Here is a 22,801-nt window from a genome sequence, read left to right on the forward strand (position 1 = left end):
TAGTGTAAAGACAACTGCACAATATGTGTGCTTCTTAATCCGGTAGGATTCCAAGCAGAATCTGAAGTCTATAGTTAAGAAAGGCTTCGCTTTAGGTAACTCTGACCCTAAAGAAAACCTCATGAAAGAACTCGCATCTCAAAGAAAGGACACTTTGCCTAAGTTTGCTGTGTTTTTGTTGACTTGCACTACTTATTGCTGGCTACTATAAAACACTGATCTAGGAGTACTCCAACAACCTGTAGTACAAGGCTTAACTTTAAGAAGCTATAGTAAACAAGAGACAAAATCAAAGCAATTCTCTTTCCTAACTAGTAACAGCACAGAGAATGCAGTCTTTTCCATATCACAGTTAAAGTACAGTGAACAAAACAGCTCAACAAACCGTAAGACAAAAAAGTGCAGGTTATTAATGTTTACATGCAGTTGATAAGCATTCCAAATGTCACATTATGCACTGTAAAAGCTCAACTTTACTATATGGAAATAAGAAAAATGCACCTTGGGGAAAGGGGAAAAGCAATTTAATCATTTCCAGTGATTTTTGTAAGTAAAGAAACTCCTAACTATTGTACGGTCACCTCATATTTAACATTGTATGAATATTAAAAGCAAACAATTTAATGGGAAAATGCACAGTACAATGGAAATAGCTTGTTATTCAACACATACAGTAGATCTCAAAAACAAAGACAACACACTCAACCAGGGAGCTTAAAAATATCAAATCAAACCCAAAGAACCAGCAGAAAAAAAATCCTTCAAAAAGACAACTGTTTCACCTTCCTAGGCCAATGCTTTACAATACGAGAAGCACTGACACCTTCCAGCTCCTACAGGTGATGTCTCCTACATACAGCAGTTAGATCTAAATGTCTGGATTTGCCAAGAAACAATTCCATCCCCAGAACTCTCTCTGTCAAACAGGTCCATTTTACAAAAACCAAAAAACAAAACAAAAACAAAAAAGCTTTCTACAGAACTCCAAACCAAAATGTACTGTTTAAGGCATCTTTTTTTTTTATAACATTTTCTCTTCACTCAAAGATGATAGTCATGCAGCAGTTTAATGATAAAAATATATTAATATTTTACTATACAGCAGCAAGAAGTTAGTTGTCAATTAAAAGCACACAAACATCTTTAAATGAAAACCTGTAAAAAGACTATCGTTACAAACAATTTCAGTTTGGAGGACACCAACTTAGTAAAGTGCTCTCCTAAGCTTTCCATTTTCATACCCTACACCTCGAATATATGAATTATAGAACATACTTTTGATAGAAGGCTTGTACACTTGGGGAACACAAATACACTTAGCATATAATGTAGCCAGTAATAACTAGCACCACAGCTACATGGAAATCCTTTACATATACCAACTTAACTTGGCTTTCTCTTTTAAAATGAAACTCAGAATCCATGGCTCAGTAGGATAACTGTAATTGTGTTGCTCTGCTTTTTAACAGGTCTACATAAGTTAATAGCACTGGCAAAAACCAAAGGATAGCTTCAGACCTCTTACAAGTTTAGGAGACAGTGCTAGTGACCACAAATAGACTCACTACCTGATGTCCAAGTACAGGTTCACTGGAAATTGCTGCACGTTAGTTTTTAAAATCTTTCTACACATAATAAAAAAAATATATTATGAACGATACAAGTACATCTCATATACACAATAATGACAAAACACCTACTTGGTCAAAGCAAACAGATGCAGAAAAATATTATGGGAGATTTCCTTTTTCTCTCTTTCTCTTTTTCCTTTTGCTATCTGAATAACTTTGGTTCCAACCGTAAAAATCACAACTTAGCAAATTTCATTTAAATGCCTTTTTTAATAATTTCTTCATGTTCACAGAAGTTTCACTGACCATTTTTATATGTTTAAGGTCCAGATGCAATGCATATTGTATAAAAGAGAGCACTTATTGTTTACCTTGCATGAATTAAACCTACGTACCTTTAACTCTACAAACTTCTGCATAACATTTAGACAAAGCTCAGACACACAGCATGCCTAGCCCTCATATATATACACATCTCTAATCACAGGTATATAGGGTGTCAAATATACTATAATAACCTCCATGTAAGGTTTGAAATTTGGTAACAAAATGAGAAAAACTAAAAATATTATTTTACGTGTTCTAAAATATCTCTTTTTTGTGCTAAAGTCAAATGTTAGCTCAACATGAAAAGGACTTTTATATAATTCAGCAATATTATAATCTTGACCATTTTGCAAACACTTTTAATAATAATAGCTTAAACGTGTACAAAAGTTCTTGGTTAATTAGGGAAATAAACACTCAGTTCTTTATATTTTTAATCAAGTAGGAAACACAGTTCATATAATGTTATTACTTTTTGTATTTTTTTTTTTGTTTTAGCAGCTGCTTACTGTTTTATATGGTGGATAAAGTGGACAACATCCAGCGATGGGTGGCAAGTCAAGAAGAGAAACTGTCAGTTGGTGGAGGTTCTGTGGGTGGTGCTCCCTTGGAGTTAAGTTGGTTTTTTTTTTCTTTTTTACTTTTTCTTTTTTCCTCTTTCTTTACAGTATATTTTCTCTGTGTGCGGCTGTGTGTGTGTGTGTGTGTGTGTGTGTGTATGCACGTGTATGGGTTTTTTTTCCATTCAGTTTGATCAATCTTCTTCCCCTTCTTCCTCACCCTGCAGTAGCAGGGTGGCAGCGGCGGTCTCCTCCTGCTGCTGCTGCTGCTGCTGGTGGAGTTGCTCACAGGCAGCTCGCTTCTCCCTCTGCTTCTCTTGAATCTTCTTCATCTCCTCCGAGTATTTGCAGAAGGTGTGTCCGAACTTGGCCCACACCTTGTAGGGCACGGTGATGGAGTTGCGGTAGGTGGGCTTCACCTCGCTCACTCGCATAAACACACCGTACTTGTTGGAGCCCACATCAAAGAAGAAGCGCTTGTTGTCCACAGTCAAGGAGGTGCCCTCGGGCAGCTCTGCCGGCTCCTCCTCCACTCCGTAGTCGTCGATGAGCTTGGCCAGAGCATCACGGAACTCGATGAGCCCTTGTGCGGGCAGCGCAATGGTCTGGCCCTGCGTGGAGCCCAGGCCGGGCCCCCGATTGACCGTCTGGCGGATGCGCAGGAAGCGGCCGCGCTGGTTCTCCTTGAGATCCATGTAGTACTTGCGGTTCTCGCGCACCAGGAACTCACTCTTGAGCGCCCGGCGCGGCTCGTCCAGTGCCTGGGCCAGGTCGGGTGGCTGGCTGGGGCCCAGCTGCGCGTAGTGCTCGATGAAGTCGCCCAGGTAGTCGCGGAACTCCACAGCCACTGACATGGAGAGAGTGAGGCGGCTCTTGTTGCCGCCCGCGCCCACCTCAGCGATCTTCAGGAATCGGCCCTTGGCGTTCTGCTTCACGTCCAGGTAGAAGCGCTTGTTCTGGATGTCCACCCGCTTGGAGGCCAGCTCCTGCGTCTCGTGCTGTAGCCCCCCCGGGGCCCCGCCGCCGCCACTGCCGCCGCCACTGCCGCCGCCGCCCCCGCCGCCACCACCGCCCCCGCCGGAGCCCGAGCCTGAGCCCGGGTGCCCCAGGGAGCCGCCCGAGCCCAGCGCCGCACCACCCTGCTCGCTGCCGCTGTCTCGGTCCGCCATGATGCTGCGCTCCGCCGCCTGGCCGCCGCCGCCTGCCGCTCCGCCCGCCGCCGCCTCAGTCGCCTCAGCCGCCGCTGCTTTCCCTCCCCGGCTCCGCCTGCTGCCGCCGCAACCCCCACAGCCAGTCAGCCACTCTCGCGAGATCTGCGGGAGAGACGAGACAGACGAGACCCGGTAACAGGGCACTGACTCCCCAGTACAGTAGCAGGGCGCCCTACTGTACGCGCCCACCCGCCCGCGGGGCACGTGACCTGCGCCCCCTCCCCACTGCCGCCCCCCCCCCCCCCGTCCGCCTGCCCGCCAGGCGGCGCCCACCCCTGGCCCTCACCCTACACCCCTGGCTGGGAAGGGGGGGGCAGGACGCGCCGCGTCGCAGCTGCTGCCGCCACCACTGTGGCTGTCGCTGTTGGCCAGACCCTGGGCGGCCTTGGCCCGGGGAGTTGGGGGACTAGGGGTGAGAAGAGGGCTACCATACTAAGCATAGGGTACAGGCCTGAGCTCTGCTTTCCAGTGACCCCAAAGAGATGTGGGAGCAGGGGCCTGCGCAGCGCAGCTGAGCCCGCTGCAGAGAGGTACACCGAGTCACGGCCACCCCATCCCCTGCGGGCCCCAACAAGACCCAAACCCAAACCCAGAACGGCCCACACGCCGCCAGGCTGGGCTGTCTCCTACCGCAGAGCCCTGGCCGCAGAGGCGGGTGAGGAAGAGAGGTGGTGCGGCAGTAACCCTTAGCTGCAGAAGGGGCTGCCGGGGATGAGGTCGGGGCGCCGGCAACAGTGGCGCGGAGCAGCAGACACCTAGCCGGTCCCTCCCCTCGCTCCCGCCGCTCCCCCTCCCAGCGCAGCGGCTCTGGCCTCAGATGATCCCGCTCCCCCCTCCCCCCAACCGCAGCCCCGCACAGTCGGGCGGGCGCACTCACCGGCGGGGGGGAGCTGAGCATAGGGCAGCAGCCGCACCAGGGCCGGGGTGCCCGCAACGCCTGTTCCCGTTGGCTCTGCCCTTCTCCCCAATCAACAATCAAAAACAAACCCCACACTCACCCAAAAACCTTCCACCAGCCCCCTTTGGGACCAAGGCTGCCTGCCTGCCTCCCCCTCCTCCTTCCGAGATTTGGGGAAGGGGGGCAACTCTGCTTAGGGCTGAGCCCAGCCTGGGTTGCCGGCCAGCTCTGCGGATGAACCAGGCCCTGAGAGCCTTCAGCCCCTAGCCCACTCTTCTACCTCTCTGAAAGGACCCAGAATGGAGAAGAAAACCAAGCAGGCTTTAGGATATTCACGGGCTAAAAATGCCAGGAATTTCCTGGGAAACGCAGTTTCTTACGGGATTCATTAACACAGGTTCACTCATCAATTTTACCCCTCCCAGGAACTCCTGAGTGTCAAGGAGAGCCCCCACCTCTCAAAAAGTAAAACATTAAATGATCGCTGTTTTTTAGACAGACAGCTAGGTTACCGACCATTAGTTAACCAATGAGTCTTTGGACAGTGACAGCTAAAGGGGTTGTCTCTGGTCTCAGAAATCATTGATTTTTCTCTTCCTAGATTTGAGACATAATCTAGGGCCTATTTTCCTTTTCCCAGATATGTAGCGAATGCTCATAACTACCTCACTGCAGTCTGCAGTCCTAGCGGCTGTGGGGAAGCTAAGGCCTATCTCCAGAGGACCTCCTGTCAATGCCCCTACACTCTACCCATCATCTTCTACAGGGGGCTCAGAAGATACAGACCTCACAGCCCCATTCCTGACTTTCTCAAGCATGGACTGCTGCCTCCATCCTAAGAATATGCTTATCCCATCTATGGGTTCTATTCCCATTGAACATCCTGCTACCCCAAAGTAAGGAGACTTGCCTCCCTCGCTCTTAGCCCCGGAAACAGCTGAGCACATGGTTGCCCAAGCTTCCTGGGAAAGAGAGAGGTAAAAAGAGGACTAATGATCAAGAAACCCAGACCAGTCCAAGGCATAAGCCTTGTCAATACTTGAGCCTTCAAAGTCCGCTAATACTTCCCTTCACATCCTAGGCAAACCTGCCTGCTAAGTATTCATGGCTTCCTTTTTCTCTTAGCAAGGGCCCCATTCTATCCAGCATTAGTTACTTCAGCTCTGGACTGACGTTTGCTACTCCCGTTTAAGAGAGAAAAACAGGACAAAGCACCCTGGCTACTGGGGGTAGTCCTGTGAGCCAGCTCTAGAATCACCCACCTGTCCAGTGGTCCTCGAAATGACTCCCTAATGGAGAAGCCCACTAAGAGAGAGAAATCTAGGCTTTGGGCACCATAAAGAACTTTCCCTTAGTTTGGGGGGCATCCTTCAGTATTATATAGTCCCCTTTCAGTGCTGATATTTCTGCACTCCCTCTCCTGTCGGGAAGGGGACATAGGAACTGTTAGCGCACTTTGCGCCACACACACAAAACTGTGTGAAGAAGCGGAAGCTCTCACAGTAGCGATCAGGACCCTGGATAGACCCCAGCCCAAAACAGGGATGCAAGGACTAGGTGGCAGGGTCTCTGCACAGAACACTGCAGGGTATTACGGTCCCACTAGTAAGCTGAGGCTAGGATCTGATGAAGTCCGAGCTAGAAGAGTCGCTGTTCTTCCTCAAGGGTTTATCTTGCGCTGTACCAAGCCCTTGCCCCCTCAGGAGAGCTCAAAGCAGCAACAAGGCCAATGGGATTACGATGAGGGGGCACGAGCCCGCCAGTCCCGGCCATTCTTCTGTGCTAATGATCGCTTCCCCCAGGACAGAAAACTAAGGCTTTAAACTGCCAGCCTTCTTCGACCACCTTTGGAGTCTAAATTTCTTGCCCTGTCCCAAACGATTATGTCCAGGGGTTCTGAAGCGGTTTTAGTTTGGGAATGTTCTCACTTTCTAAAAAAGTGTCACCAGGACAGAAGCAACTGATGAAGTTTCTAGACAAAACACAAATTAAATATCATTTGTATCCTTAAACTGGGAATTTTAAGCTCAAATCATCAAGCGACTGAAATCAGGATCTCTCCGCATAAATATGTACTTACTTATTTTCGCTAATTATTACATATGTATACAATTTCTGCTATTATAGACCACCCTCTCACCTACTTTTTAAATGTATCTAAATAGCAAAAAGCAAACAAGAGCAATAATGCCTTTTTCAAAATAATTAAATGATAAATTGGATATTTAGTACATTTTTTCACTACTCAAACAAGAGTTAATTTCGGGATAAGCCTGTAAATCTGGGCTTTTGGTCAGCCTGGGAGGGGACTGATGAAAGGTAGCTGTCCTTAGGCTATAGAATACAGTAGCCTTAAAAAGGCAGTCTGAGAAGAATGAATATTGACTCAGAGAAAGTCTTAAAACAAAAAGTTTAGAACCTTAAACAGAATTTCAAAGTTAGATTTGCGCCCTAACATTGAAAATCCATTGGAAAATTTGTGGATTTAAAATGACTTCTAAAAAAATAAAGTAAAATGACTTCTAACCATTTGTTATCTACCTAAACAATATACTAAATTGGTAAATGAAAAGCCAGTTTTAGTGTCTAGCTGTTTGAATATGTAATTTTGAAACAAATAGTTGTAAAATTAAATTTACAATTTCAATACAATGTAGGAAAGACAAAGGGAAAACGAAATATATTAATGTGCAACAAAATATCCGTGGTAATGAAAAAATCATAAAAGATTCCCGTTCTCAAAGTTTGCTTACATTTTAAAAAATGATGTCTCTATATTTCTTGTGCTTTTACGAACACTACACACATTTTGAAGAGAAGAGATTGCTTTATTTTTAATCCCATTATCTGTCTTTAACAAACCCTTACCAACAAAAAATTGTTTGCAAGTGAAACAGACATCAGGCAGAACAAGAAGGAAAAAAGCCTCAATTTTCCTCAGCCTGAACTATGGGTGATTCTGAAATAACCCAATTCAGCTTTGGTTTTTAAAAGTAAAAATTAACACACATTTATAAAATAAACTTGGAGAGAAGGAATCTACTTCTGGGTAATAAATCCTTTTGATTATAGTTTCCAACAGAAACAATATGCTGATTAATATTTCACAAAATCACAGATTTCCAAAATAAAAGAGAACAAGAATATTAAAACTTATGTTTTCAAGTACTGCTTAGGTTAAATGCCTGTCTTAAACCAGACAATTATCCTCAATACCCAAATCATTAAAACTAACTGGAATGTTGTACTGCGAGTGTTCAAAGTGGAGGAATTACCCATTTCTCATGGCTATCTACCAGAAAAATTATGGTTAACTCTCAAGTAGATCTTAACATTTAATGACAACAACAAGGACTAATAGTAATAGTATTTCAACAATCATTTTTTAAAATGCATATCCCCTTTCTATAGCTCACCTGAACTTTAAAATTATGCCTCTTCAATGCTATTTTAATGTTTAGGATTAAAGATATGAATTAAACATTTAAAATCTGAAGAGAACAATCCACGTGATAGAATCCTCGCATTTCACAAAAGATTTTCATTTTAAGCATTTACAGAAGAGTTAAATGCACCACACATTCTAATTTCCACAAAAATTTTCAGAAAACCCGACATTTTATGTATCCCAAAGATCCAAACAGAACCAATGCAAATGTCAATAGCTCTCTCTCTTCCGGCTGCTACTTAAATGGTTTTACTAGCACCCAAAGGAATGAAATCGGCAACTCTCTCCACACACTAGCCAACACTCCAATTTTCAAAGCCGCAATTTGAAAACGTCAGTTTGGGAGGGGAACAGTGGGGGATCTTGAAGTAATAAAAAAAAATTCCTTTTCTTCCCTGACAGTCTACCAAAAGATGTCAAACCGAATTCAGCCTATTGCAAAGCACTGGGACCTCCTTCCAGGGACGGGGGACACAAACATAAACACCGCTTCAAAAAGCTGCCCCAAAGCGCCTGGTGCGACAGAAACCTAAGGGGCCCTGATAAGAACGAATTAGAACCTTCAAGAGGGTCCGCAGAGACAGCAAAATGAAGGTAGCATTTACTCAGGGGTAGACAACAACGAACCAAAGAAAGTTGCCCCAGTCGGGCTCTTGGGCCTCCCTCTATCCAAGTTCAGGCTCAAGGCAGATACATATTTGTGTGTGTGTGTGTGGGTGGGGGGGGTCCCTTCCCTACGTACATCTCAGCAGCCTCTGCAGCCCACTGTCGCTCAAAGGGAAGCCCCTCCGGCTTCACAACCGTTCCTTCTGCCCCGACAAAGGCAGAGGAGGCTGTTGAACTGACCTAGCGGCAGCAAAAATGCCTTGCCTGGGCCACCCATCCTTGGGCCTGGCTTCATCTTCGATGTCAGCATCGATGTATTATTTTTTATTTTTACAACGCATCCTGGGCGAGTATATGTATTGCGCGCGGGGGGTGGGTGGGTGGTTTGAACACGAGAGAGGAGGAGTTGGTAGTGGAACCTAGAACCCTCCTTCCTTTCCCCTCCTGCCAGGGTTGCTGTGCGGGGAGTGTCCGCCACGTTTGGCGCACTGTCCCAGGCCCCCGGCGAAGGCGGCAAGGGAAAATGGGGCTTAGGGACTGCTAAGCAAACCGCACCACTGGTGGTCTCCAGCGCCTGTGGAGGTAGGATTGTTTTCTTTCCTTTAAGGGGCGTGTGATTTTGTTCTTTTTTGGAGGTGTTCGTTCGTGCGCTGGGTGGGTGGGGGGGGGGGGTGTTGCTGCACTGCCTGGGTCCCGGGAGGGAGGGTGCGGGGATGTCTACAACCGTACAGTAATTATTCATGGGGTATAAGAGGGCGATTAGAGGGATGGGGTGGGCGGCACCTCGAGTTGTGGCAGTGGCAGCAGGAGAGGTCGCGAGGGGCTTACCCGGGCGGGCGGGCGCTGTCCTGCCGCAGGTGAGGGAGGGTGCGCGCCAGGCAGGCGCAAGGAAGGGGGGAGAGGAGGAGGGCGCGCGCGCGCACACCTGTCCTGGACAGCGGCGCGAGCCGAGCTGCGCCTCACTTGAGCTCTGCTGGCTCCGGAGGGAGGAGGGCGGGCTGGCAGGCGGGGGCGGGACGCCAAAGGGAGGAGGAGGAGGCGACTCGGACTGCTGGCTCGGTCTCGCTCGTTCTCGCTCCCGCGGGCAAGCCCCGCTCACACCCTGCTTCTCCCGCTCACTCACAGCCCCCTTGGCTCTCCCTCCTCCTCCTCCTTCCCCTGCGGGATCCGCTCGCCGCCGCCGCCGCTGCAGACGGCAAGTCGTGGCAGCCAGACGTCGGCGCGTAACCCGGCGCTCCGTGCGTGACTCCCGGCGACGTCAGCGCGCGCCCCGCGCTACTCACCATTTCTCCCCCCCTCCCCCCCCCGTGGCTCGCGCCCTCCGCCCTCGCGTTCCTCCGTTTCAGTTGCCGCGGCGGCGACCGCGGAGCGCGCTCCCTCCGCCCCCATCTTGCGCGTGCGCGCGCCCTCGCCGCCGTTGGCGCGTCAACAGTCTGCGGCCCAGGCCTTAAGGCGCGTCCGAGGAGGGGGCTGTCTGCGGCCTCTTCGCCCGCACTTCCTCCATCCGCCGCCAGTAGCGGCCCCTGGAGGACTTATCCCTTCTTGGGCTTTGAAGGCCGAAGCCAGACTCAGGCAGGCTTAGAGCCCTGTAAGGCCTGCGTCAGCTCCAACTTAGGGCCCTCAGCGCCGTAGTTGGTGCTGCTACCACCGCGTCATCTTCCCCCCCTTCCCCCCTCCGGCCCTCGTTCCGCCCTCATTTCTCTGGAGGCAGTGGGCCTTTTATCTCCCCGGAGGGTCTCACCTTGGCCTTCAGACGCCCGCCGGGAGGGGCCAGAAGGGCAGAATTAGCATAGAGGAAAGTGGCTAGACCTGGTTCAGGCTCTAGCCCCAGGAATCCTTGACAGGAAGCGTGGGGCTGCTGCCCAGCCTCCCACGCAGTGTAGGTGTAACTGGGCCCCTTTGAGGGACTGTGACTAAGGACAAAACTCCGATAAATATTATTTATGCGTCCTTGGGCCAAGAGGGAGAAAGTAAAAGGGGCGAGTTAATTTTAATAAATTGCTATGCAGAAATTGAAACGCAGCACTATAAAATGCCCTTTAAGAGCTGTCTTGAAATCTTACCAAGTTTAACAAGATTTTTGGTGCGTGGCAACTTTTCCCCTCGCTTTGTATGCTGTCACATCTCCGTTCCGCAACGCTGCGCACACGGAAGGTGGATCAGTTAAAAATTATCGGCTGCAAAATAAATAGAAAACTGCTCTCACCAACTTTTATCATGATTTTAATTTCAGAGAAATCAATCTGTGATTTAGGAAAACGTAGTCACTGTGCTAACTTGCTTAACTGGGTGTATTTTATTTGTAAGTTACTTTGCAATACACCGTAAGATACACTTTTCATTAGGCAATAGTTGACTTTTAAACTCACTTATTATAGGACTTTTTCCAAGAAGCTTATCTAGTTAACCAGCGAGACAAGTAGGAGCAAAGTTGAAATTAACCCCATTTTATAGATGAGAAAATTGAGTTACAGAAATATAAGTATTCACAGTTGCAAGGAGCCTGTCACTGATAGAGGGAAACACCGTAGGTCTATAATCACCAGCCTTATCCACTAAACCGGAAATCCCTCAAATGCTTACTTCCAGGTATCTTTTAATGCCCCCCCTTACCTCCCCTGTGTGGTAGGCTGTGCCTAATGTCTAAAGGAAGCAACTTTGGGAGGTATTCCTGGAGACCCCAAATCATAGAGGATTCTAAAAGATTTGAAATTTGAGCTTGAAATCTTCTGCCACAGAAAATTGCAGCTCAGCACTAAGTTATGGTGAAACAGTTCGACTTCCGTAATAACCAAACGTTTATTAATGCCTAGTTAGAGGTGAGAAAATGTTCAAGGCAGGTTTAAGAATAATGGGTCATTTCCTCTGAACTGATTCTTTATTCACCTCATCTTTAGGTGGCAGCACTACTATATAAATATCTTTTAAACTGCAGCCTTCTGCAACTTGATATCCTAAAGAGTGTTTTGTCCTCAGTGCTTCCGACTATATTGTCAAGATTAGAAGCCAGTGAAAATAGGAAATCATAGCTGAGAACTGGAATACTAAGAAGGTTCTAGAAGAGGAAAAATAGAAAGGCTTTCAGAGAAATTATTAAAATACATGGAAGTACTTTGGGAAAAGATTAGAAACTTTCCCCCCAAAACCTCCCCCCCCTTTTTTTTAGTTATATGAGGAGCAAACATCTTTACTGTAAACCTGATCTCTTATTGAAACATAGTGTGAGCTAACCTTCCAAAGCAAGCCATAGTTTCTCAATACGGCATATTTATCAAACATTTACAGCTTTGAAGTTGTATAGTTGCCATTTTCTAACTACAATTTTAACATTTAGGTGCAGTTTTCCTCATTAAATTGCATCAAGTTTATGAAGATCCCAAATAGGACCTAATTGTTGAACCTTTTAAAAGAGAAGAACAACTCTTGGCTTCTTTTCTCACTTCCTAAATTGTTCAGATACAAAATAAATGATCACTCAAATTCAGAAAAATGAGAGAACAAGCTAAACCAAATGTAAAATAATATCAATTTACAGATATTCTATACCTTAATTTTTCTCACATTTTTTAGGGTAATGAGTTGTGCTATATGGGGGTTATTTGGCGCAAATGTTTTCTAAGTAGCTTTGTAATTTAGTAATTTAGTTCTCCCTGTACCCCTTTATCCGAGCAACCAAACAAAATTGAATTTACATGCATTGCAAAACAGACTGCATTAGGTTTATGGCATAAACATAACCATCAAGGAATATAGAGGTATGACCATCACAAGCGAGAAATCAAGTTATTTCTGGATAGAGGTTAAGTCTTAATAAAGTCTTTCTTGATGGCAGTTTTCATCTTTCTCAAGTCAAATTTGGGAAAGGAATCTCAAACAAATTGGTAGAACTCAAACTCAGCAGTATTATGTTAAGATTTTTGAGCTCTCTGGTGCCAGCAGATCATGCAGCCTGGAGGCCTTGGCTCCAAACTTCTGCCAACTCCATTTTGGCAGTAAAGTGTTCTGTTGAACAAAGTTTGCACGTGTTTGGGGTGTGAAGTGGTTCCTCAGGCATTTATCTGGTTTTATTCCAGTTTTGGGACTTGAGGAACTGAGGGTCAAAAGCATGAGACTTGTGTGGTTCACATGTGCCCCAACACAGGCTATGCTAGCGATCTTGAATTTTCATTTAAACAAGGGCAGCTTTTTCTTTGTTGGTGTAAGAGTTATTGAAGTGGGCCCTTTGGTTTACATTAGGCACAGCCTACCTTAAGTGCTAGCATGATATTGAACCGGGTCTCGGAAGCAGGTAAGCAGGACCTCCTCTGCTGAGGGTGTAGAGCAGTGGAAATCCACTCCTCATCCTTCTATCCACAATACCACCTAAATGATGAAACTCACTAAATATGTGGCTTGAGAGCAAAGGGGCCAGTAATTAGTAAAACTTGATCTCATTGTCAGGTTATAACTATGAGCCTCTGATCTTTTGGCATATGAGCTGTCTGGCTTCATCTCCCTGAAGTCATTGGTTAAGAAACAACACCTGGCCCAGATGTGTGTGCTAACTTGTCTTATTCCAGGAAAGGGAACCTATACAGTCTCAATTTCCTTTTTTTCTTCTTCAAGTAATGCTAATAGCAAATCCTTGCATAATCTGGGGTAACACAGTTTGAAAGCCATTAAGGTGCTATTAGAACATTCTTTTATTTTTGTTTTTGGGGTTGTTTCTTTTTCCTGCTTTAAGAGTTTGGCTCAGTGGTTAGAGCGTCAGACCAAGGACTGAAAGGTTGGGGGTTTGATTCCAGCCAAAGGCACGTACCTCGTGGTTGCAGGACTGATCCCCCGGCCCTGTCGGGTCTCACGTGGGAGGCAACCAATCGATGTGTCTCTCTCACATTGATGTTTCTATCTCTTTCTCCCTCTCCCTTGCACTCTCTGAAATCAATAAAAACATATTAAAAAAAAAAAAGTAATGGAAAGAAAAAAGTGCAAAAGTAAAAGTAACATGTTGAAATGGTATTATCTTACCTTTAACCATGATCAATGGAATGCCAATTTATTGGATACAAGTATGGTAACTTGAAAATGGTAGTTATTTTTTATACTTTTGCCAAGAGTGTGGCCTAAATTCTTATTTGCACCTTTCCCTTCTCTTCTCTTTAAAAGTAATTCCCAAGTCACAACTAATATGTAGATGAGGTTAGAGATGGAGAGGAAAGTTGGACCTTTCCAAGAGTTGCTCTGTCCGGACTGGAAGGCACTGTTGAACATTGTTGCACATTTTATGATGACTCCCAAACTCCTTTGCTTGCTTACTTTAGAATATCAATATGTTGCCATTTTACTACCTGAAGCAAGACTAAATACATATATACATAAGTAGCTTTGTACCTACAACTAGATACCACTGTTCTCTGAAGCTAACTTAGGCCATTTTTACAACTGAATGTAGTAGTACTTTGCAATTAGATGATCATTTGAGTTTCTTTTTATGGTGAGTAAAATGTGTGTGTATGGGGGTAATACAAAGTAAATTTCGTAATGTTTTGTGCTATAGTCTTTTTTTCTTTTAAGTATACCTTTTCTTCTTATTTACTTAAATACTCAAAATTAATTATTAAATATAAATGCAGTGTAAATGTAATGATTAGTTTTTACTTCCTAGAGAGTAAATCAATATTTACTTGATAAGTATGTGTATAAAGGAATGTTTTTTAATTACTATTTTGAAATCCCATTAATATACATTTGCATAAACATATTATAGCTGATATTTTGATGACTTTTTTTTTTTTGCCTTGAATTTCCTTTTTTTTTTTTTTAAAGAAATATATCTTTATTGATTTCAGAGAGAGGAAAGGAGAGGGAGAGAGGGATAGAAACATCAACGTCAAGAGAGTCAGTGATCAGCTGCAGCCCGCAACCCGGGCATGTGCCCTGACCGGGAATCAAACCCTGATCACCTGGATCCTAGGTCGATGCTCAACTGCTGAGCCACGCCCGGCTGGGCTTGAATTTCCTTTTTAAAGCAGGTATTACATGCTATATCAGGACTGGTTCTTGGGACCCACTGCTGTTTATGTCAGCCTTATTTTCTTTCTTTTTAAAAAAAATTTTTATTTTTTAATTTTAATCCTCCCCAGAGGTTATTTTTTCCATTACTTTTCAGAGATAGTGGGAGAGAGAGAGAGACGCCAATTGGTTGCTTCTGACACAAGCCCGGACCAAGGACAGGGATCGAGCCTGAAACCACCTACGTGCCCTTGGCCGGAATCGAACCCAGGAGCCTTCAGTCCATGGGCTGACACTCTAGCCACCAAGCCAAACCGGCCAGCACACCCTTATTTTGTTGAGCCATTTATTGAATAGCATCTGTCAAATGCCCATTTGCCAGACATGGTTCCAAGTGCTTGAATAAAGCAAATTCCTGCTCTCATAGCTTGCCAGTCTAGTAAGACAAACAAACACACATGTAATATAATGCTGGGTAGTGATAAGTTCTAAAAAGAGAAACGCAGAAAGGAAGGGGGGTTTTCTGTGTGACTGCATGGGACTGTGTGTGCGCATGCCTCCCACCTGACCTTTTAAATAGTATGGTCAAGGAAGCCTCTTTGAAGAGGGGTGACATTTGAGCAGACCCAAAGTAGTCAGTCATGGGAATATCTGGGGAGACGCTTCAGGTGTTGTGAACAATTTGTAACACATAAAATCACCAAGTATAATCCAGGTAACATCCCATGTGATAACTACATATACATCTTTTTCCTTTAAGAGAAAAAAGATCTCATTAGATTTTTCTGGGTATTCATTAGATTTTCAGAAAAAAAATTTCATTTAATATCACTGTTGCTATATATTTCCCATGATTATTTCATTATTTAAATACAATAAAATGTATGGCTCTACAGACAAAGCTTCACAATAATGTATCTGAAATTCCAAAATCCAAAAAAATTTTTCTTAATTTGTTTGGTGGCAAAAACTGGAATTGACATGACTCTAAAGTCTTCATTTATTCCATTTGGTGTGACTACTGGTGTCCATTGTGGAAATATGTGTTTGGTTAAGGGCTTCTGCCCAGGATGATACATGTTAAGTAAAATGTAGACAGCATAATATGTTAAATTCCTAAAATATTTTTAAAAGATTTAATTTAGAAACTCGTCTGGCCCCAAGGACTTGGGATACAATATTGCAAACCTGTATCAGATTTCTTCTTGATTCTCTAACTAAATATCACCATTGATGTTGATCTTTAGATATCTTTTATTCAAAAATGGAATGTTTATATAATGCTCTTATTATAAACGTGGTACTGTGTAAACACTATATATATTAGCTCATGAAGTCCTCACAGCAACCTTATAAGTAAGTTCTATTTTCCTCATTTTATAGATGAGAAACCTGAAGGCACAGAGAGATTAAGAAAACCTGCCAAAATCACACAGCTACCAAGTGGCAGAGCTAGGAATTGAATCTGGACAGTTTTCTTTCCTAGCTTGCACTTTGCCATTGAACTAACTCTCCCTCCCTCCCATCCCTCCACTTTGGAGAAGTTTAGAATATTAACCCTGTCTAAGAGTGTGGTTTTTACCTCTACTCTGAAATATCAGACATCAAAACTTTACATTTCTTTATAAACAAGTATCTTCCACCAATTTTTAAATCTTTATTATATTTGGTCCTGCTATAATTTGAGTCGTTTCTATTTCCAATTGACATCGGAGATTTACTTACCCTCCTTCTTAGTCTGATAAATTTTCATGTTAACCTTGGCTTTCACCGGTGGTCCTTTTCCTTTCCTCTGAATATTCTTGGATAATAATGAGGCACCTCCCTTATTATTTTGGCCCTGTCAGATGTCAGATCACATGAAAGATTTGGGTCTAGTTTAGTGAGCAGTAGCATCTGCTACATAAAGCTCTGCCCCTGCTTTGAGGGCTTCCCTCACTCAATGAATCGCATAGCTTGCCTCAGATCACTTTAGTCCAGGCACATTAAATTAGCGTTCTTGAGCTGGGATTGATTTTGTTTTCATGAGTTTGTCCTCAGGTAAGAGTTCTTCCAAAAGCTATTAGGAACTGAAATAATTTCTGTTCCTATTTATTTGTTTATTTATACAAACAAGACTGAGCATATATCGTGAGGTTGGGCAAAGACTCTATTATGTACAACTGTGTAACATAGGTAATGTCAGCCTGAGCATGTGTAATATATTGAACTTTCCAAGTATCTATTCTTTTTTTTTTTTTTTAATATATCTTTATTGATTTCAGAGAGAGGAAGGGAGAGGGAGAGAGAGAGAGAGAGACATCAATGATGAGAGAGTCATTGATTGGCTGCAGCCCGCAACCCGGGCATGGGCCCTGACCGGGAATCGAACCCCTGATCTCCTGGATCCTAGGTTGACGCTCAAACGCTGAGCCACGCCCGGCTAGGCCCAAGTATCTATTCTTGATTGTCCCCGAGATTCACTGTGAGACATTAAACAAATCGCTTCAGTCATTCTCTGTGAAAATTAACGTGTTATCCTTGAATACAAATATGAAGGTTCTGACACACACTTAGTAAAGCATTATTTTTTGTAATGTTGATACACTTGTTTTGAGCTAAACACAGTTTCTCTGGGGTCATTCAACAGCTCATGTTTGCTAAGTTTAGGGGTACAGATCATGGTCACCACGCTGAAAATGAATTAAAACCATCAATTTTATATCATTAGCATACCATTGAATCAAATAATCCTAACAAGCCAGTTATTAAGTTGCTGAGGACGAAATAAAAAAGAGACTAAATAAATATGTACATACACTGAGACTGACTATAAAGTTCATCAGTTTATTGTATGAGAAACTGAGGGCTTTGCCAGGGCTTACCTTGAGTAACTTTCTGTCTCCATATCCTAAAGGATCAAAAAGATGAGATTTTCTCCTAAGATCGTGATTCTGGAGACACAGCTTTTCTCCACTAGTTTCTCTGCAGTATTCTACATACTCAGCATCCAGTACAAAACTTTTGAGGCACACCATTAATACTTACCAAAGTGTGCCTTGGCCAGTGTGGCTCAGTTGGTTGAGTATTGTCCCATGAACCGAGAGGTTGCCAGTTCGATCAGGGGTCAGGCTCGGGGATTCAGGCTTGATCCCCAGTAGAGGGCCTGCAGGAGGTGGCCAGAGGGTGTTTCTATTTCCCTCTCCCTTCCTCTCACTCTAAAATCAATAAAAACATACTTAAAAAATAATTACCAAGGTGTAACAAGGTCTGGGGATAAAAATTTAATATTTACAATGTACCTCACCTGTATATAAACAGACTTTAATGAATTTATGTGATGAAAAACTTTTCCTAGCTCTTGTGTTTTCCCAACTTTTATTTAAGAAATCCCTCTCATGGGGTAAGTCAAGAACTGAGCTGGGAATTCCAGTCTTCTAAGTTCAAAACCCTGCTTCCAGATGTCTGTGTGACTTTGGGCAAATTACTTAACCTCTATAGGCCCCAGTTTCCTCATTTATCAAATAAGGATAGATAATACCAACTTTCACATAGGTTTACTATGAGGGTTAAATTAGTTAATTCATAAAAAGCATTTAGAAGAGGATCTGGCACGTGGCAAGCCCTCCATAAATGTCAACTCCCACCTGCTGTGGCGCTAACTTTTCCTGCCTTTGGCGCAAGGCCCAAGCCACAGTCTCTTTCTTTCTCTTTTTTCATTCAGATTTCAGGCTCCACAGCTTTGGCCTGAGATTAAAACTGTCCTTTTTCTCACTAGATTCATCAGCTGCATTGTTTTGAAAACCTCCAAGTATTCTTTTCTCAGTGTTGGGCCATTTTACTCTCTGTTGAACACCTTTCTTATTGGTTCTTTATAGTGAGTCTTCCATTTACACATTGAAAGGTTTCTCTGTGATTATTCGAGTATGAGTTCCTTGACGCTTGAGGGCAGGGACTGGGTCTTAATTATCTCTGTTTACCCCCATCCCTTTTCCCCTCCCTGCTGCAAGTCTGTGATAAAGAAAGGTTTGTTTAACAAATGAAATAATTTATTTAACCTTTGTGTCTTTTGCTCATTTTATGCTGGGTTTTCTGTTCTGAACCTCCAGTTTGCCTGAAAATTCTCTTCCCCCTTTTATCTCTGGAAATTTTAGCTTCACCTGGTGATGCTGAGATCTCATCCTGGATCATCACAATTTCTTGGCAGGTAGGAGGTTCAGTTTACTACATACTCCATTCATATGTAAGGGAAAAAAAATCCCATTTCATTCACCTGGGTTTAATTTTACTTATAGTCTCTTGATTTCAGATAGACTGATTATTCTCTTTAAAATCTATTGGTAGCTTTGAGAGGGCTTCTATTTTACATAACTCTATTTTGTCTCATTCTTTATTTGAAGATAAAGCCATACCACCCTCAGTTTCTTTAGATGCAGTATAAAAATCAGCTCTCGCTCACTTGGAGGAAGTGAGGATGAGTTACAGCAATATTTTAAAAGTTTTCTTTTTAACATATACAAAACATAAGTGTAATACATAAGCTTACTCATATAATGAAATGCCCAATTCAAGAGCTAGAACATTTCCCAGTAATTTGTATCTACTTTTGTGTTTCTCCTCTCTCTCTTCCTCCTGCCCTCAGAGGTAACCAGAATTCTACATTTTGTGTTTATCATTCCATTGATGTTTTCTTTTTTAAAATTTAGGTTTATGACAAATGTATATATGCTAAACAATATGTTGTTTAATTTGTGTGTTTTTTAACTTTATAAAAATGCTATTATCCAATATATAGTGTTTTTTATTTATTTACCCTATTAACATTATATTTCCAAGATTCATTTATGTTGTTGTATAGAAGGATTGTTCAGTTTCAATACTATATAACATTCCATTGTGTGAATATACTACAATTTATTCCCCTGTTGACACATCGTTGGGTTGTTTCTAGCCTTATAAAAATTTATAAACATTGCTGCATTAAACTTTTTTATGCCTGCCCCCTGGTCACATACGCAAGTGCTTCTCTTGGTTATATACCTAGGAGTAGGGTTGCTAGTTTGTGGAGTTTGCAAATATTCAGTTTTGTGAGATAATGAATGCCAAATCTTTTCTCACTTTCCCACCGTTTCTAAGAATTCTACTTATTCCTCAATATTTGGTATTTTTACACTTAATTTTTGCGAGTCTAGTGGGGATAAAAGGTATATATCTTTTTATTTTTTTATTTTTATGGGATGAAAGAGTCATCTTTACCTAAAGCCTTTTAAACTTCTTCCTTTCTATATTAAGAGTTTGCAGCCTGATTTGACATTACTGTGCTTGGGATTCCATTGAGAGAAAGCCATTTATTTGTGTGATAGTTTCTGTTAAGGGTATAAAAGTTGAGATGGGGTGGAGGCTGCTAACTGGGTTGTTTAAATGTTGCTTTTAAGTTGATCTTACATAAATACCAAACTATTCACGGTCTAAAATTTCTTGTTAATACTCTACAGAAATGGAAATGTGTTAAATTATATTCTTTGCTATTGGCCCATCACAAATTAATCTGGTCTTGAGTTTATACCTATCTGTAAAATGATTTTAAATAAAGTCTTCTTCAATTTGTTGATCTGGAATATTTCCACTGAATCAAGTTTAGTAAAGCTATCTTTATATATCTCCTTGTATTTTAATTGTACCAAAGAGATTCAACTTACCCTCTTTCGACATGGTTATGTGATCCGACACAAATTAGTCTTTCAAAGAAATTTCGTAACTCCAAATGTTCATCTTACTACTATTATCCACTGAATTGACACACACATTAACCAGGAAAATAAGCCCAAACAGATGGTACCGCTACATTGTGCCCTAAAATGTGGGTTTTTTTAAAATTAAAAATCCATTTTGTATATAACAGTTTTCGTCAATAACTAAAAACACATGGTGATGGAAAAGAGAATCCAAGATAAATGGCAATATATGTATATTTTAAAGAAAAACTTTAATAGTGCCTTGTGTTTATTGTCTTTAAAAAACAAATACCAGTACATCATTTGTCTATTTCTTCTCGCCTTTGAATGAAAGATTTTTGAAGGAAGGGGCCGGGCATTTGTTTTATGTTTCTTTATTATATTGTTAAATATAGTGTCCTTTCCCAAAGGGAAATTCAGAGAATATGAATTGAGTGCAAAAGTCCCCTCTTTACCATCAATATTTGTCAACTGACAAAATGACCCAGTGAATATTTATGACCAAACCATAAAAAAGCTGCAGTTTACTTGCTTCTATATGGTCTGTAGCTATTATTGGAAATAATCATTCACCAGGGTAAATACATGTATACCAGGTGAGTGCTTTTCAACTTCACTTATATAGCTAAAACTGTGTTGAGTAAGATTGCTATCAGTGTTTGGTTTCTTTCTATGTTTTCTTTTCAAGCCAAGTGCTAACCCTCATTTCCTCATTCCCATAATGCCAGATATTCACCACAATACTGATCAAGGAGCTGCTGAAGGAAGACTGACTCCTGCCCAGCTCCCTTCAAGTGGGGGCTTTTCCTTTCTCTCATGCAGGGTAAGTGAGCTTTTTGTTTGCTTGCTTTTGTTATTTGTAAGTGGCAATCTATAAAATGGGGCCAAGCTACAGGTTAAGCCTTTACTTCTCACGTGGATTGCAACATGACAACATCTTCACTGTAGTGGGCAGCCTCCAAAAAGGTCCTCAGTGATTCCTGCCTTCTGGTATTCACACCCTTTTATAGTGCTCTCCCATGTCTGGATGACCAACAGAATGTGGCAGAAGTAGTGGTATACCACTTGCAAGATTAGATTATGAAAGACTACAAGGACACAAGGACCACAGGCCAAATTGGAACCTCAACTCTTTCTAAAGGGAACTGTTTCTGAGGTTGGAAAGTGCTAACCCAAATTCCAAGCCAAAAAGGTCCAGATCTATCTTGGATCTAGAAACAGTGAGAGAGAGAAAAACCTAGATATGTAAATAGAAATAAGTAGGAATTTCACTAAAAGGGAAAAAGAGAGCACCTTATAAAAGAAATGAAATACTGATACATGCTATAACATAATTGCCTTAAAAACATGCTAAGTGAACGAAGCCAGTCACAAAAGACAGGTTATTGTATAATTCCATTTATATGTAATGATCATAATTAGCAAATCTATAGAGACAGAAAGTAGCTTGATAGTTGCCTAGGGCTGGAGGGTTGGGGGTGAGTTGGGGGTTTGGGGTATCATGGCTTAGTTCAGGATTTCTTTGGAAGTAATAAACATGTTCTAAAACTGATTGTGGTGATGGTTGCAAAACTCTGAAAATATACTAAAGCCATTGAATTGTATATTTTGAATGGGTGAATTATATGGTTTATAAATTATATCTCAATCAGGCTGTTTAAAAAAAGACTGTGGCTTCCATCTTGGGCTTTCTCTCTCTTCTATCTCTTGTTCTGAAGGAAGTCAGCTGCCATGTATTGAGGGCACTCAGACAACCTAACTATGGAAAGACTTACGTGCCGAGGAACTGAGGTTTCCAGCCAAGAGTCAACGACGAGGAACTGAAGCCTGCCAAATAACCTTGTCAGTGTACTTTGCTAATCCTATAGGTGGAAAGCAGTGTCTTATTGAAGTTTAATTTGCACTCTCCTGTTTTGAGTGATAATAGGCATATTTAATAAGTTTAAAGGCCTTTGTAAGAGAACAAGAAATAAAAACACAAACGCTGTATTCAATGATGTGAGGAAACAGACTTTTTTAAAAATCCTCACCTGAGGATATTTTTTCCATTGCTTTCCAGAGAGAGTAGAAGGGAGACAGAGAGAGAGAGAGAGAGAAACATTGATGTGAAAGAGACATATCGATTGGTTGCCTCCCGCATGCGACCCGACTAGAGCCAGGGATCTAGCCTGCAACCGAGGCACGCGCCCTTGGCCAGAATGGAACTGGGAGTGGGCCAACACTGTCACCAACCACTGAGCCAAACCGGCTAGGGCGAGGAAACATCCCAAGGCATCAAATATGAAAGTTAAAAGTGGATGGAGAAATGACAAATGACTTAATTTAGAGAAAGGCAAAAGCTAGGTACTGCAGAGGAGGAAGACACCAGCAACAAGCACATAGACTTGTCCCATGGGACCTCAGGGAGCCAGAGGAATTGGAGGGGTAAAGAATGTGTGCAGGGAGGGAAGAGGCTGTGAAGGGGGTAGATTATTT

General features: G+C 42.7%; 1 protein-coding gene and 1 long non-coding RNA gene across 3 annotated transcripts; one reads left to right on the top strand and one right to left on the bottom strand.

Annotated features, from left to right (window-relative positions):
* Positions 1-1,039: 1,039 nt before the first annotated feature.
* On the bottom strand, positions 1,040-9,698 carry PURA (purine rich element binding protein A). 2 transcript variants are annotated; one of them, XM_081136530.1, is made up of 2 exons: positions 9,450-9,698; positions 1,040-3,771 (listed from the first exon to the last, which is right to left on the bottom strand). In XM_081136530.1, the coding sequence occupies exon 2, from the start codon at positions 3,625-3,627 to the stop codon at positions 2,653-2,655; it is 975 nt and encodes a 324-aa protein (XP_080992656.1). In that variant the 5' UTR covers positions 3,628-3,771; positions 9,450-9,698; the 3' UTR covers positions 1,040-2,652. The 2 variants fall into 2 exon arrangements, with proteins under 2 accessions (XP_080992656.1, XP_080992657.1); XM_081136531.1 differs by lacking the exon at positions 9,450-9,698 and adding an exon at positions 4,300-4,411.
* LOC308556849 lies at positions 9,046-22,318 on the top strand. Its single transcript, XR_013998764.1, has 4 exons — positions 9,046-9,203; positions 18,746-18,798; positions 21,055-21,149; positions 22,045-22,318. It is a non-coding gene; the product is annotated as an uncharacterized lncRNA (long non-coding RNA).
* The last annotated feature ends 483 nt before the right edge of the window (positions 22,319-22,801 follow it).

This window comes from Miniopterus schreibersii (assembly GCF_964146895.1).
Source record: "Miniopterus schreibersii genome assembly, chromosome: 4".
NCBI classification, from domain to species: domain Eukaryota; kingdom Metazoa; phylum Chordata; class Mammalia; order Chiroptera; family Miniopteridae; genus Miniopterus; species Miniopterus schreibersii.